Here is a 16,298-nt window from a genome sequence, read left to right as displayed (position 1 = left end):
TTGGAAAAGGCGCTTTACACAGTTGAGTGCTAGTAAGGGTAGCTCTACTTGTCAGGAATATCAAGAACCAAGTAGCTCACTGTAAGAAAATGGTTAATGCTAAGGATGGTCCACCAACAGTGTTGTTCAACTAAATGAAGAGTTGAATTGTAGGCCGCTGCTTACAAGTTTGGAGGACCTTGGAAATGGTGTTCTTCCCAAGAGTTGAATCTCGAACAAGTGGCACCAGCCTACATGGTCCTTGACTTCAATATGTGCATAATGTCTGGCACTTTGATCTACAGAAATGGCATAGAGGTGGTATATAATGTAATTGTGTCCTTCAGAACATAGATTGGTTGTCATCAATGTGCCACCGCAATGGCCAACTGGTCAGGAAGAATACACAACCCCTCTTCTATTGCAGAAACCCTGTTACGGGTTAACAAGAAAAAAGAAAAAACCAAAAAAAGAAGATCAAAAATCCAACTTTAGCCTGAACAAAAATGTGGCCATGCAAAATAAAGAGGGCCTAGTGCAATACTTGCACCACTCTGAGAAATGAATTGGATCTTTTTAAAGGTAATTGCTGGTTTAGCCATTACCTTTAAAAACTAACCAAGGGAAAACATTTACAGAAGTTCTAATATTGTAAGCCTTACCATTTCCTTTTCATTTGTCAAGTTTAATTTCCACATTTTTTATTTCAATGAAACATTAAAGGCTGCAAACTTTGTGGTTATGATCCAACTGGTAGAATAAGGATGACTTTCTATGAAGCTCAAACCACTCACAGGACCCTTTAATACCACGGGGTCTACAAAACCACAAGACTGACATAATAGATTTCATGCTTCAAGAAAACAGAAATACTTCAAGCTTGACTTCCATTACATTTTTTTACACGCACTATATGGTCTACCCTGTCCTCTGAGATGGACAGAGGTTCTTTGTGAAGACACACCAAATACAACCGAGTGATTTATGGCACAATGATTAAATAATGATAAGCCAACAAAATATGTACTATTAAACATAATAATAACAATGATAATGGGAAACTATTAAATTTTAAGACATAAAATATAATAATTCATTTGTATAACATTGAAACAACATCACTTTCTTTGAATTATTCCTAATTTCCTACAGAAGTTGGTTGACAGGATTCAGGACCTGGTCCCCTCCTCCCAAGCCAGCTTACAGTATGTCTACCATGCCCAAAACTCAAAAGCTAATGCTAAGCCAAATGAAAGGGTATTGCTACCTGAGGAAGAAATTTGATCAACCAGAAATCTAAGTATGGAAAGGGTAGAGCCTCCATCCCTTAGCATGTGAAAAATAAATGGTTAAAATATAATAAGATGGAAAGCTTAATTTGGAAGTCTTGACAGGGTCAAGGAAAGCCACTATTACTTCCACATCAAGAGGTTTGTTTAGAGAAAAGCTCATCTACTGAAAGTCAGGGCTTCTTTCTGACCAATCACTAGCCTTAGGAAGATGAGACTTCAAGAGAAACAATCAAGTCTGAAGATATAGGAGTTGATGAATGCCATTGCTCAGTTGGCTTGGCATTCTCTGTTTTATAAATCACTGCTTGATAGCTAGGGTTTTCGTGACCTTTGCATAGTTGATGAACCTTTCAACAAACAGCTTGCTTCTCCCATACATTTGCAGCATGCATGAATAGACCTCTGCACACTTGGTGATTGTCTCAAAAAGTGCATCCAGAAGTCGGCTGTTTAGGTTTAATACCACTTGCTGGTAATTAGGGCCCGAATAAAATGTTAAATGCAGAAAAACAATGACACAAAGATAACCTAGAAGCACTCAAACAACACTAAATTTTTTACGTGGTAAAATCCTGATAGTGTATCAAGGAAACATCCATGGGGCAAGGTATGGTATTTTATTGCTCAATGAATAAGATTACAATTAGGTTTACAACCAACATAAATCTCTCAGCCTGCATAGATATATCTATCTTGGCACCATTACATTTGTTACATGAACCAACATAAATCTCTCAGGCTACACAGATATATCTATCTTGGCACCATTACATTTGTTACATGAACTGCCACCTGTTATACAAACTACAAAACATTTACTTGAAGTAAATTTTATTTTTCCCAATTTCTTTTAATTGTTGTCACGAATTCTAACAGCATCCATGTAATTATTGCTTCAGTATTCAAATTGTTTCTATTTACAGAAAAAAACTACAGCATGGGAGTGGACAAAAGTTACAAGAGGTCGAAACTCGGAAACTAAAAGTAGATGGCAAGTTGGTTGCATTACTCAGAGCATGTCAGATGGAATAAAGGAAGTTCCTTGATAATTTCCAAGAAATATACTTGACAAACATTCAATCTAAGATTCTATTTATATTGGCCATAGGAACTTAAATTAGTCAGCTTATTCATCCTCTGTAATCCTAACATTGTTGGTTAAGCTGCCAGTTCCTAAAACCATCAGTTTAAACAGGTCCGCACAATACACCAGTAAAATGTTAGATCCTGAAGGCTGACGGTGGCCTTAATATTGTTTATGTTCCAAATCGCATATAAACATCTTAATTGCAATTATACAAGCTGTGCCAAGAAAATCAAGCGTGAATAGTGTGCTTAACAATAAGGCCTGGTTCATCAGAGAAATTCTTAACCAAAATATGGATTTTGCTTGGATATTAGTTTAGTATGAAAATGTGAAATATAATGATACAATGACAGCACTGCTTTTAAACTCATCTTCCAATAGTAACTTCAATGATTCAAATTCCAATAGATTGGTAAATTCTATGTTCTACAAGTATTGTGGAAAAGGAGTTGGTTGCAAAGACACATACTTCGGTAAAATATAAGCTTTTCTTCTGGACAATGCCCATTTGGCCCGCAGCACCCTCACAGCTTCTTGTCGTTTTCCTTCTCTGTTAAAACCAAAAAACACAGTCCTGAAGTTCACAGCACTGGGGTGAATACCAATTTCCATCATTTCATAGAGTAGTTCCAGTGCCATTTTTGATTTACCAGCCCTACAAAGACAGTGAATGAATGTAGAGTAAGTTTCAAAATCAGGAGCAGGCCCTTTCTCCTTCATGAGATTGAAAGTATTCCAAGCATTAGACATTAGGCCCTCATTCATATACCCTCTAATTAATGCTGTATATGTAACAACGGTTGGTTCACAACCAGCTTTTTTCATTTCTTCAAGAAACCATAAGGCTTGCTTCGATTTATTTTCCCTAAAGAAATGAATAATCAGAGCAGTATAGATATGAACAGTAGGTAAATAACCTACATCCCTCATACTGTCCAACATTTCTAAAGCCTTACTTACTTGACCTGTTCTTAACAAACCAGGGAGAAGGCTACCATACACATATTCATCAATGACACATCCCCAGTTTTTCATTTTATCCACCAATTCTAGGGCCTCAGACATTTTCCCTACCCTGGAGAAGCTTTTTACAAGTATTGAATAAATAATTTGACTTGTGAAACACCCTCTTCTTTGTAAATCATCAGCACATTTTCGAGCATCTATCAGCTTTCCTTCTTCACACAAACTCGTAAGGAAGACACCAGAAAGGGATTTGTCTGGCATAAAACCAGCATGTAACATCTCCTGGAATACTTGCATTGCTGCCTGTATATTTCTTCCTTTCTTTACGCAAAGAAACATGATTAAATATTTATATGTACTTGCATTAGGCTTGCAGTTATCATCCTTCATCTCTTTGAATTTTAGCAAAGCAGCATTTGTCAGGCCTGCTCTACCATACTGAGTTATAATGATAGTCCATGTATTAGCTGTAATAGGGCAACCTTCGCTCCTCATATATGCTAACAGGCCTCTCATATACCTGAAATCTTTTGCACTGCCTGTGATTTTGATGGCCATGTTGTATGTGTCTGTAGTATGGCAGTAGCCAGACTGCTGCCCGACCCAGGAGAAAAATCTTAGCGCAACATATCCATGTTTCTGGCAGCTGTGCAAAACAACAATCACAAGAGATGGGGTGAAGGTCACCTCGCTTTCTTGTAGAGCTTCTTCTAGGGAGTGTTGATTCTTGTTGTTTAAAAGAATTCCACGGATTTTCTGAAAGTCATAGTCTGCATAGTCTCTTTCCAATATAAATCTTGCCTCTACATTAGAATCGGACTGCATTTGTTTTGGACGATTCTTAAGCAGAACAGCATGGCCATCTTTTAAAAGCTTCTGGTTGTCTTCATCAATGGCATAGTCAAGATTGAAATGTGGAACATCAGTCTGACTAATTCTTGTTTCGGCCTGCTTTTCTACCTGAACAAGATTAAATGATTTTTTAACTCTCGTCACTTCAACAACCTTGTCTCGCTTCCCTTCATTCTCTAGAGACTGAACAACATTTTGGAAGATCCTGGCACTGGGATTTATACTTCTGTCCTTCATCTCCAACAAAAGCTTGCAAGCTTCCTCTGACTTACCAGCTTTACAAATCTCTTTGATGAATATAGAATAGGTTTTCCAAGTGGGGTTTAGTCCCTTGCTTTTCATGGCATTGAAAAGCTCCCACGCTTCGGAAATGTGGCCCTGGCTTACCTCCCCAGCAATCATTGCTGTGATCATTACAACATCAGGTTCACGACCACATTCCTGCATTTCCTCAAAGAGCTTAATAGCCTCTTTGTATCTGTTTTCCCTGAAAAGATGCTGGACCAATGCAGTGTAGGTCGAAACAGTAGGAATGTAACCTAGTTCTTTCATGATATGCATTGTTTCAAATGCTTTCTCCAACTGGCCTCTTTTCAAGTAACCATCGACAAGGATGCCATAAACATTTTCATCAGGTGTGCAATTTTGCATTTTCATGACATTGACTAACTGCATAACGTCATCGATTTTTCCGTTTCTGCACAAACCTTTAATTAGCATGTGGAAAATCTCGGGCTCAGGCAAAAGGTTTCTCTCCTTAATCTCATGAATCAGTTCAAGGGCTTCCTCAATCCTCCCTGCTATACAATAACATTTCAAAAGACAAGAATAAACTTCCTGCTCGGAAAGATGGGCAAACGTCAACATCTCATCTCCAAGTGCTCGAGTTCTCAAAAGGTTTCCTTGTTCACACCAACATTTCATGAGAAGCCTGTAAGTGGGAAAATCTGGGATCGGATTTTCCGAAAGCATCCGTTCGTAGAGTTTATTAGCAAGATCAATCTTTCTTGCCTTGCAGAGAATAGAAATAATAGAATCATATGCAGTTTTATCAGGTCTATTGCCAGAATTCTCCAAAACAGGGGCTGAATCCGTCAAAACAGGGAGCCGCCCTCCCTCCGCCCTCCATTTCAAAATAAATCTAACATCCCATAACCAAACCACTCCTCACAAACCACTCCCTGGACCAAATTGACCCTCACAAACCACTCCCAGACCAGAAAATCCAGACTGTAAATCAAAATGGGGCGATTTTGATCAAATACGATTCCGCAAATATCAAAATGGGGCGATTTTGATCAAATACGATTCGGTTAGTTTATCCGCCCTGGGCTAAAATAAAAAAATAAATTAATTTTTAAATAAAATATGGGCTAATTATATAAAAAAAAAATTATTATTTTAATTAAAAATTCGCCCCATTAAAATATAAAAAACCTTAAATTTCGCCTTTGGGCTATTATTCGCCCCTAAAATTAACCTTGATTGGAACACTTAGTTTCAGCATGTATAGCTTTAGTTTTTGTTAAAATGGAAAGTCCATGCCAAGTTATTCTTGACAGCACCAACTACTTCCAATGGTGGTCCTACATTGTGGATTTACTTAGAAGTAAAGGTCTCTACAGAATAGCCTCAGGCCAAGAAACCAAACTGAAAGATGAAGATAAGGCAGCTAAATGGGAAAATAAGGCAAGATCAAGCACGAGGGTTGATAGGGATGTCTATTTCTCTAGATCTTAGATTTCATATTGCAGAACTTGATACTCCTGAGGAAGCAATGAAACAAATCACTAAAGTTTTTGGAATTAAAAATGAGCTTAAAGCCTATCAACTCAAAAATGAGTTGCTTACATTGGACCCCAATAATTTTTCTTGCATTGAAGATTTTTTGTCCAAGTTCAAGACCCTTAGACTTCTCTTGGAAGGTGTTAAGGTTAAGAAAGAAGATAGTAACCTTATATATTTCATTCTTACTAAGTTGGGACCAGCCTATTCTGTGTTTGTTTCCACCTTCCATTCTACAAGAGAAGCCTTCGTTTCTCAAAGACAAGCCTACAAGTCCCCTTCTTTTGATTCCTTTTGTGATTCTTTAATAAGAGAATAAGAAAAACTCTTACACCTTGGTCTTCTTAATCTTGGAAACTATTTTAAGAAAGTGTTAGCCGCCCAGCAGTAACCAAATTCAAAGAATCCTAAGAAGTTGTATCCTAAAAGGAATGGTCCTAAACCAAACAAGGGTCCTAAGCAATTTCAGCCTCAAAATGAAAAATCATTTCAACAAAATGATAAGACAAATAAAAGCAAAGGGAAGAAGGCTGATAGACATTGCAACTTTTGTAATCGAGATGGCCACTTAGAATCCAAATGCTTTAAGAAGATGGAAGCCTTGGAAGCAGCAATGAAGAAGCATAACATCCATTTGGAGCACTCTTCAACTTCAACTTCATCTTCAGGAATAACACTTTCTGCATGTGGTTGTCAAGCATCTCAGTCTAGCTATGCACTAAATGTATCTTCTTCTTCTCATTCTCATGAGTGGCTCATTGATTCTAGAGCTTCTTATCACATGGCCAAAAACAACGACATGTTTTCTTCTTTAAATGATTGTATCACCAAAAATATATATGTTGGTGATGATAGATCTCTTAGTGTTGTAGGGACTGGAACTGTTCATATAGACAATGGTCAATTTAATGATGTATTATGTGTTCCAACCTTATCCTGCAACCTTCTATCTGTATATCAGATAACTCATTCAGGTGAAGGTAAAATTGTTGAATTTTCACCTCACGATGTTGTAATTAAGGACCTACGAGATCCTAGACAGATTTTAGCTACTAGCATTGATAATGATTCTACAAGGTTGTATAAGTTTCACAACTTTGGGTCATCAAATCTTCCCTCGGTATTTGTTGCTCATAACGATGAAGTGAGCAAACTTTGGCATGAGCGATTTGGTCACTTAAACTATCGCTCCCTTCAGAATCTATGTAAAGAAAATATGGTGACAGGTCTTCCAATGGTATCTTGCAGAGATGGTGTTTGTTCCGGATGTGTACTTGGAAAACATCACCAGGATAGTTTTGAAAAACGTGCCTCTTGGCACGCCTTAGCCCCTTTACAGCTTGTGCATAGTGATTTATGTGGTCCACTTCCAGTTGTTTCATTCTCTGGCTACAAGTATTTCTTAACTTTCATTTATGATTTCTCCAGACGCACCTGGGTATACTTCTTAAAACTCAAGAGTGTATTTAACATGTTCTTGGCCTTTAAGGCCTTTGTTGAAAAACAATCTGGACATCAAATTCTTAAGCTAAGATCTAATAATGGCAGAGAATATGTTAACAACAAATTCATCAACTTTTGCACTGAGAATGGAATTCAAATGCAACATATTGTTCCATATACTCCAGAACAAAATGGTGTCGTTGAAAGGAAGAATCACACCTTAAAGGAAATGGCTAATTGTATGCTTCAATCTAAAGGACTTGGTCTTAATTTTTGGGCAGAAGCAATTAACTGTGAAAATTACATAATAAATCACACTCCTACTAAGGTTTTAAATAATATCACTCCAGAAGAAGCGTGGAGCTCAACTTAACCAGATGTAAGTCACTTTCGTGTTTTTGGAAGTGAAGCATGGGCCCATATTCCAGATGAGAAACATATAGCTTTAGAACCTAGGAGTGAAAAATGTATTTTTGTTGGATATTCTGAAGATGTCAAAGGATATAGAATTATTTCACTTAAGTCCAAAAATGTTATCATTAGAAGAGATGTAAAGTTTGCTGAAAATATATCGGCCTACGAGCCTAGTTCGGAGGATGTGCCACCTCTCCCTATCTCTTCTACTTTTGAAAATATTTCTTCTTCAGATGATGAAAGCGATCATGAAAATCCTCCCCCACCTTCTCAGGATCCTCCTTCAGCTCCTCAGCTTCCAAAATAGGTCTATGCTACTCGGGATGCAGCAGGTGATCTTGCCGGTGATCTTGACACCTTTGCAGAAGCTTCAGGCCATCTAGATTGGGAAGCAGCTATGAATGAAGAATATCATTCATTATTGGCAAATGATACATGGGTACTTGTTCCTCTACCAAAGGGACGAAAACTTGTTAGATGCAAATGGGCTTACAAAACTAAGTATGGACCAGATGGGAAAGTTGATAAACATAAAGCTCGTCTTGTTGCTAAGGGTTTTTCACAAGTTGAAGGCATTGACTGCAATGAAACCTTCTCCCCTATTGCCAAAATGAACTCTATCCACCTTGTTCTTTCCCTTGCTGCCTCTTTCAAATGGGAAGTCCATCAGATGGATGTTAAATCTGCCTTCTTGCATGGGGACTTGCATGAAGAAATCTATATGGAACAACCTATTGGCTTTATACAAACAGACTCCAGCCTTGTATGTCGCCTTAAGAAATCCCTTTATGGTCTCAAGCAAGCTCCTTGAGCTTGGTATGCCAAAATGGATAACTTTCTTTTAGAAACTGGCTTTTCTAGGTGTCATTCTGATAATACTGTCTACACCAAGAAAGTGGGCAAGTCTCTTATCATTCTTGTTCTTTATGTTGATAATATTATCCTGACTGGTAGTGATCCCAACCTTATAAACCATGTGAAGTCTAGCCTTAAAAGGAAGTTTGAAATGACAGACTTAGGACACTTACATTATTTTCTTGGTCTTCAAGTCCTGCAATCCAAGGAAGGTATTTCCCTTTCCCAGTCCAAGTATGCTTGTGATATTCTACGCCATTTTCACATGGAAGACTGTAAGCCAACCCCTTCTCCCTTTCAGTCTGGAGTCAAACTTTCAGTCACTTGTACTTCTCCTGAAGTTGATGCTACCTTATACCGTCAACTTGTAGGAAAACTTTTGTATCTTTCCCATACTCGTCTTGACCTTTCCTTTGTCGTTGACCTTGTTGCTCGGTTTATGCAAAACCCACATGAAAGTCATTGGAAAGTAGCTAAAAGAATACTTCGTTATGTTCGAGGTACAGTTCAATTTGGGATTCATTACAGTGCCGAAGCATCTCCTCTATTAGTTGGTTTCATTGATTCTGATTGGGCTGGTGACCCTGATGATCAGAAGTTTACTGCAAGTTATGTGTTCACTCTTGGTTCAGGACCTATTACATGGGCTTGCAAGAAACAAGGTGGCATTTCTCTTTCTTCAGCAGAAGCAGAGTATCGTGGTGCCGTAGAAGCTAGTAAGGAAGCCTTGTGGCTTCGTCAGATCTTGTCAAAGTTTGGCTTTCAGCAACAACATCTGACTACACTTTGGTGTGATAATCAAAGTGCTATTCAACTATGCAAAGATCCAGTCCAACATCAGCGCAACAAACACATTGAATTGCACATGCACTTCATCAGAAAGCTCATTCACGACCATGTTCTTGAAGTGAAATATTGTTCAACAGATGATCAAGTTGCAGACATCTTTACAAAGGCTCTCACAGAGGCGAAGTTTACTAAACTTCGATTTATGGTTGGAGTTTAGGAAGTTGTCACTAAGGGGGGATATGCTCTAGTGCCTCCTTCCTTCTCCTATTGTGTCATATTTTTAAATCCTTCAATCCTATCCCAAGTTGTTCTTAACGGGGGATGTTAGGATATTCCGACACATAGGAAATAGTTAAGTATAACTTGGTCTAGTATAGAGTTAGGTTAAGTGTGTTTCTTTACTATGTACATTTTGTAACTTACAATCTGACGGTCACGATATGTAGTGATCTGACGATTCATTCTCTCCTCGGTATTACCGACACTTGATCTATGGCTTAACACCCGATTGGTCCATGATCTCTATTTAAAGAGCATGGAGGGTCATTTGTAGGGTAACTGTCCATGAGAGAAGCTTATGTAAATTTTCATTCTTTTATTAATAAATTACCTGAAGTGGCCGCGTTGGCTCAGGTCGTGGACTGTTTCCCTCTTTGAGGGTTTTAACCATGTCAAAAATACTAGTGTATTGATCTGTGATCTGTTTGTGAGCGGTGTCCTTTGGTGTTTTGTCTGAAGAACTTACCCTGTAAATTCCTACAGAGGTGTGAGAATAAGAACCTTCACACAATGTAATTAATCATAAATATAATAAAATGAAAACGATTATAATAAACATATTTTAATAGTATGACACTAAAGAATTTACAATTTTTTAATTAATTAGAAGTTCAAACTCAAAATAAAATTATATTAACAAATATTTATAATTGACATGTTATAATAATAAAAAATGACATCCTTTGTAAATTTTACACAAATTATAAATAAAACGAGTAAAACCATTAGATAAATGAATAGTTTAACAACACGGTGTAATTAATAATGAAGCCTAATTTCTACCATATGTTGGGTAAAATTGACAAACAAAAAGTCTGGGAAAAGATTATTTCGTCTATTAATTAAACTTAGTGTCTTCCAAAGCAAAACTAGATGATTCAATTTGCCTATTAACCATTGTTAATTTCACATTGACCAATACAAGTTATAATGTTTTATGTAACTTTTTCTAGAGCATAATTTCTAGCTTCTCACTAATGCGATACTTGTTTTATATGAATTGTTGATTTTACATTCAATACATTTACATATAATCAAAATTTTACCTCTTTCTTTCTAGTGCTTCCTTCCCCTGCTTAGGGGGTACGCTAGTTATCATTATGCATTAATTTTTGACAATGTGCTAGCTACTTTTTTCATGGTGAATTCATCCAAAATAAATGCCCAGGTATGAATCTAATTTCAGTGTCATACTATGTTTTATTTTGGTTATGGGTCATTCTTTTTGTTCTCATTCAACATATACCTCAACATATTTTTTGTTTCTATCGGGAACCTGAAAACCATGTTTTTAATCTTATAACAGTTAGATTGAAACATGTTTTTCATCTTATAACAGATAGATTGAATTTTGGGGCTATGCAGATGTGGTTTTCAGAAAACCCTCCAGACAAAGCTACAATACATGAATGTTGAAAATGTCGATGATTACAAATGGCTAAATTCTACCTATTGTCTAGTTCCTAGATAGCTTGATTTGTAGCAATGAAAGAATGTTATTTCAAGGGAGATCATCCAACCACTTTGATAACAACTTTTCCAATTTGAAGTATCGAAATCCAAAATACTTATCTATTCTAAATCATTTTTGCTTTTATTTACCTCAATTTTACGCTAAGTTGGACAATATCCTCTCTTTTTAAATGATGATATTGTGGTACAAAAAACTTTGTTTGCACTTTGGTTTGTCAACCTCCAAGGAAAGTTAAATGGTAGTATCTCAATGCTTATGCTTGGGCATATACGATGAATGTTTTTACTTAAAAGAATGGAAGAAACGTGAGTTATTACAAGTGGCAAAGCACGGTTAGTTTTTATACCAATCTTTGTATCTCATTATGATTATATAAAATGTCTCTTTAAAAACAATAAATAATAATAAAATTCAATTATTCTTCTTTATGAGATTTCTTAATTGTAGTCATGTATACTGACTTGTGGATCTATTGCATTTTTCAAAACAAGGACATTGGTTTGTCAACCTCCAAGGAAAGTTAAATGGTAGTATCTCAATGCTTATGCTTGGGCATATACGATGAATGTTTTTTACTTAAAAGAATGGAAGAAATGTGAGTTATTACAAGTGGCAAAGCACGGTTAGTTTTTATACCAATCTTTGTATCTCATTATCATTATATAAAATGTCTCTTTAAAAACAATAAATAATAATAAAATTCAATTATTCTTCTTTATGAGCTTTCTTAATGTTAGTCATGTGTACTGACTTGTGGATTTATTGCATTTTTCAAAACAAGGACATGGTATTGTTGATTTGTGGATCTATTGCATGTCTCAGAATGAAGACAGGGAGGATAGGGTATTGTGGAAGCTTGGAACATTGCCTCCCAATTTGATTACATTTTACAACTTGACCTTCCTCTGAATAGCTCCTAGCATGTATTCGGCCAAGGATACACAACCCAAGTGTGGAGTTTTTGGATATTGAAAATTCAATTGTTCGTCACAATAATGGGAACATGAAGCCTACCTTGGTTTGAAATAGCAATGAGAAAATACAGGTCTTATTGGACAAATTATGTAAAATTTGATCATCCATATCTATAACAATGGAATATCAATTAATTAATTAGTTGTTTATTTCCATCCCAATACCTGTTGCAGGAAGTAAATTTATATTCCTATTCATTGTGGTTTGTTATATATTTCTATTCATTTATTTGTCCATTGAGTTTAGGAGATATGTATCTATTCATTTTTCCATGGAGTTTAGGATGGATCAAGTGATGGCAAAAACAAATTTTTTTTTTTTAATTGTAAAAGGAAAACACAATATGTAAAGTTCCTAGACATAGTTGCCAATATTTTCATAAATAAATTGAGATTCTATGATTTTTCTTGGATTGATGAGAGTTCCTCATTTTTATCAAATGATTGCTTAAAAGAGGAAATTTTATTTAGAGTTGCCAACATTTTGAGAAATAAATTAAGATTCTATGATTCTTCTCAAACTGATGAGAGTTCCACCTTTTAAAGTTGTAGAATTTTTTTCACAATATCATTCATAATATGTCTATTGGCAAATTTTTTCAATTTTTCTTGCAATTGTATATTTTATAAAAGTATCTAATATGCTAATAAATCCTAACGTTTAATTGACCCATTGAAATTCATAGGACCATCCATGCACCAATGACATTTCATTTTCACTACTAAATCTCAAATATATGTTTATTGGCAAAATTTCCTAGTTTTTCTTTCAATTATAGATTCTATAAAAAGTATCCAATATGCATGTTGGTTGGCACATATTCCTATTCACTTGTTCCTGGCATACTTCGGTATATCTTGAGAAATATAGTTGATGGTGACCTTGATTAGGATACAACATCTTTATAGGGAAAGAACTTTTGTAAATGCACCACATTGTTTAGTGAAAAAAACATTTGATTCTTTCACTACTTAAATACAAATGCATACTTTTTGACTCATAGTGTGGGGCAAGCATTAAAGGGCGAGGTTTTTTGTTTCATTTGAGGGATTTTTTAAAAGGACTTGGCCTGTGTAAATTTCTAACCTTCCACTCATGTTGAGCAAATATTTTCAAATTTTTAATATCGTTATGCAAGCTTTACACATTCTAATTAAAATTTCAGTTTACCTTGTAAAGGTTTGAAGTGTTTGAATGTCATCACAAAATTGGGGCTCTCATTTACATTCATTATATATATATATATATATATATATATATATGGATTAAAAGTTTAATGATATCTTTTGATAAATGATAAAACTATATTTTTTTAATAAGTAATATTGCCTTTAGTTGAATTATAAGTTGATGGAACGTCAATATCATAAATAATATATAAATGGTAAAAGTATATCTTTTTCATGTAAATATTGGATAGTTCACAAATTAACAAGTAATATTGGTTTTGGTTGATATGTCTAAACAATGTTGTTCTCTATATTGTTCTTTCTTTTTTAATAACTATCTTCTTTTTCTTTTTCTTTTGTTATTTATTTCATTTTTGTCTTGTATTCACATTTATATTTTATTACAATGTTTCTTTGTTGATTTGAAAGAGGAAGCCACAAATGTAAATGAATTTATAATAATATATTTTTGGATTTACAATTTGTGTTTTATTAATCAAACGTTTTTTGAATATTTTTGTCTCTAATATTTGTATATCTGGACTCTTATACACCAATTTAAATTCATAATCTATGTATAGGTTTGAGGATTCCTCTCACGTCTTCCTTATCGTTCTTATGCTTCACCCCTTCTAACAAAAGTAGATTACAACCATAATAGACATTTTGTGGCCTCAACCTGCCCATCGGGAAACTAGGTCTGTTTTCCATCGGAATGCATTATATGCCATCCAAAATTTGAAGTTCTTAAGTCTGTCAAACTTAGCTTTATAGGCCTAAATGTCTAGAACTGAGTTCACTATTAACCTACTAATAGCAGTGCTACTTAAAGACATATACAACATCAAAATTTAACAACAGTCACAAAAACAAAACAAAAAACATCTAGAGCTAGTCCTTTGAGGACTCCATTGGAGTTGGGTCCTTTGCACTGGAACCCAGAATATCTGACTGAGGCGGGCACCTGATGTGTCGTTCAATACGACCCAACTGAACATTTTGTTGTTGAATTTGAAATTGGACAAGTTGGAATTCCTTTTGGATTTCTTGAAATCTTGGATCAGTTTTAATGAAACTTGTGTTCATAATTTCTCTGGCCACTATATTCCTCATCATCCAATAGAAATGAATTTATTTTTTATACTATGTAAGCTTGTTGCGGGTATTATCGGGATGCAGAACCAACATCCTTCATTCTTCCTCCTGTATCTCCTGCTCGGCTCGTTGGTTGAGGTCCGCCTCCCAACCTGCAATCATCTGTCTCACCTGGGCAGGGTTGCCTGTGACATAAGCTTGAGTCGCAGCACTGATATGTCGAGCTTGTGATTTCTGGCCAGTTTGCCTTGGCAGTTGCGAGGAGGAAGCTCATCTTCCCTCCCAAGGTGTTGCATTTCGGAGACGTCTGCACCCTCTTGTATTATTTTGTTTTTTCATTGCGGTTGACCAAGCCATATTCACCAAACTCACACTAAACAACAGAACAATCTTTGATCCAAACTGTCAGTCGACCAGATGCCCACGACTCGCAAAATAGGCAGGCTTTCAACCTATTAACACTTGGTGCATTAACAAAGAACAAAAAGAGGGAACATATAAAATTAGGTTTATTTCTAATAAAAATACAACAGAACTGGGCGTCCCCCTTCCATTGGTACCCTTCTCCATCTGCTAGCACCTTGTGCCCTAGCACCACATTGAAACAATACAAACCATGGTGAGTCGATCTCCTTCCGAGGAAGGGATTGTCAGCACGCTACTCGGGCCATTTCCCACATCGAAATTCAGAGTAACAGTGAACCAAAACCGACATCCTACAGGTCCTAATTGTAACCCAATTCGACCAAATATAGAAACAATCATGTCAACCATGACAGATACAGTTCTCGCAAAGAGAGAAGGTCCGTACTATGCCATACATTCCTATGTGAAGTAATAAATACTATACAGGACTAAAACCGGTTTAAAAACAACGGATTCAACCATATTCCCATCTAACGAACAGACCATATCGAATCTCAAAGTCACCCATTCGTGGGAGGGAACTAAGATTGTATGAAATATTGTCACATTTTCGGTATGTCTCTGGAAAGGGTCAAAGGGAAGAGATAGCACATACCCTCTAACCATTTCCATGAAGCCTGCGCCGATACCCTTCCACAATTGAGGCATGTCGTCCAAACTTGTCACAGGAAAGGAGCTCGATCAGTGATCCTCAGCTCCCAGAACTGCAATACACCACAACCAAATTGCATGCAAAGAACTGGCGATATCCTCCACCACCTGGTTGTTTAATTCTCAGCACGACTTTACACCCAACTTGCTCTCTCCCATGCCTCCTCGCATCACCTCATATATGTCATACATGTCGCACACCTGCCACGACCGCCCTCCCACATTAATAACCATCAAATCATTCATGGCTTGGGTCCCAAGTGGACAATTCTCTTGCATGCACCCCGATCAGGGGATCACCAAAATTATGTTAATCAACATAGTACTTTAGAATATTGTTACCTATCTTTGTTCCTCTCATGCTTTCTATTATTGGTATGTGAGACCAATATCTAATCATTCCCTTGAATGGAGTTACCATGTTTTGACTTTTTAATTAGTCAAGGATTTTGAGTTGTTAGAATTTTATTTTAATTGATGGCAAAGAATGGAAAAGGATGGAAAAGGTGTCAAAGGTTTTAATGATGATGACACTAGCGATCAGGATATAGGTATAAGGAGAAGAATGAAAAATAATAGGAAAGGTGAGAAGGTACAGTGACTTCTAAGCCATTTTTAGAGTAGAAGATCACTTAAATAGTAGGTGGAACCCACTTGGATGGAAAGATCCTTCCAATGATATGTGGAAGTCAGAAAATGGCCTCCTGGATCAGAAGATATGGGCAATGTAAGGCAAGACCGAAAAAAGTAAGTTTGTAGAGCTATTA

The 16,298-nt window shown here is 36.2% G+C and overlaps 1 protein-coding gene and 1 long non-coding RNA gene across 3 annotated transcripts; one reads left to right on the top strand and one right to left on the bottom strand.

Moving 5' to 3' along the window:
* Positions 1–2,290: 2,290 nt before the first annotated feature.
* On the bottom strand, positions 2,291–11,028 carry LOC149176022 (uncharacterized). The gene is made up of 3 exons (XM_089421319.1): positions 10,988–11,028; positions 3,433–5,317; positions 2,291–3,013 (listed from the first exon to the last, which is right to left on the bottom strand). The coding sequence occupies exons 1-3, from the start codon at positions 11,026–11,028 to the stop codon at positions 3,005–3,007; spliced, it is 1,935 nt and encodes a 644-aa protein (XP_089277445.1). The 3' UTR covers positions 2,291–3,004.
* A 247-nt stretch (positions 11,029–11,275) lies between these two features.
* On the top strand, positions 11,276–12,228 carry LOC149176021 (uncharacterized). 2 transcript variants are annotated; one of them, XR_016258612.1, is made up of 2 exons: positions 11,276–11,547; positions 11,997–12,228. It is a non-coding gene; the product is annotated as an uncharacterized LOC149176021 (long non-coding RNA). The 2 variants fall into 2 exon arrangements; XR_016258611.1 differs by lacking the exon at positions 11,276–11,547 and adding an exon at positions 11,662–11,837.
* Positions 12,229–16,298: the final 4,070 nt, after the last annotated feature.

Source organism: Pinus tabuliformis, chromosome 4_1, assembly GCF_031772625.1.
Source record: "Pinus tabuliformis cultivar Carrire ecotype Pingquan chromosome 4_1, CPIR1, whole genome shotgun sequence".
NCBI lineage: Eukaryota > Viridiplantae > Streptophyta > Pinopsida > Pinales > Pinaceae > Pinus > Pinus tabuliformis.
This window is presented reverse-complemented; position numbering and strand designations above follow the sequence as displayed.

Coding starts and splice junctions, on each gene's coding strand:
- LOC149176022 (XM_089421319.1), bottom strand. CDS start 11,028: ATGGTTTTCAGGTTCCCGATAGAAACAAAAAATATGTTGAG. Junction 5,318..10,987: donor GAAACAAAAAATATGTTGAG/GTATATGTTGAA, acceptor ATGGGATGTTAG/ATTTATTTTGAAATGGAGGG.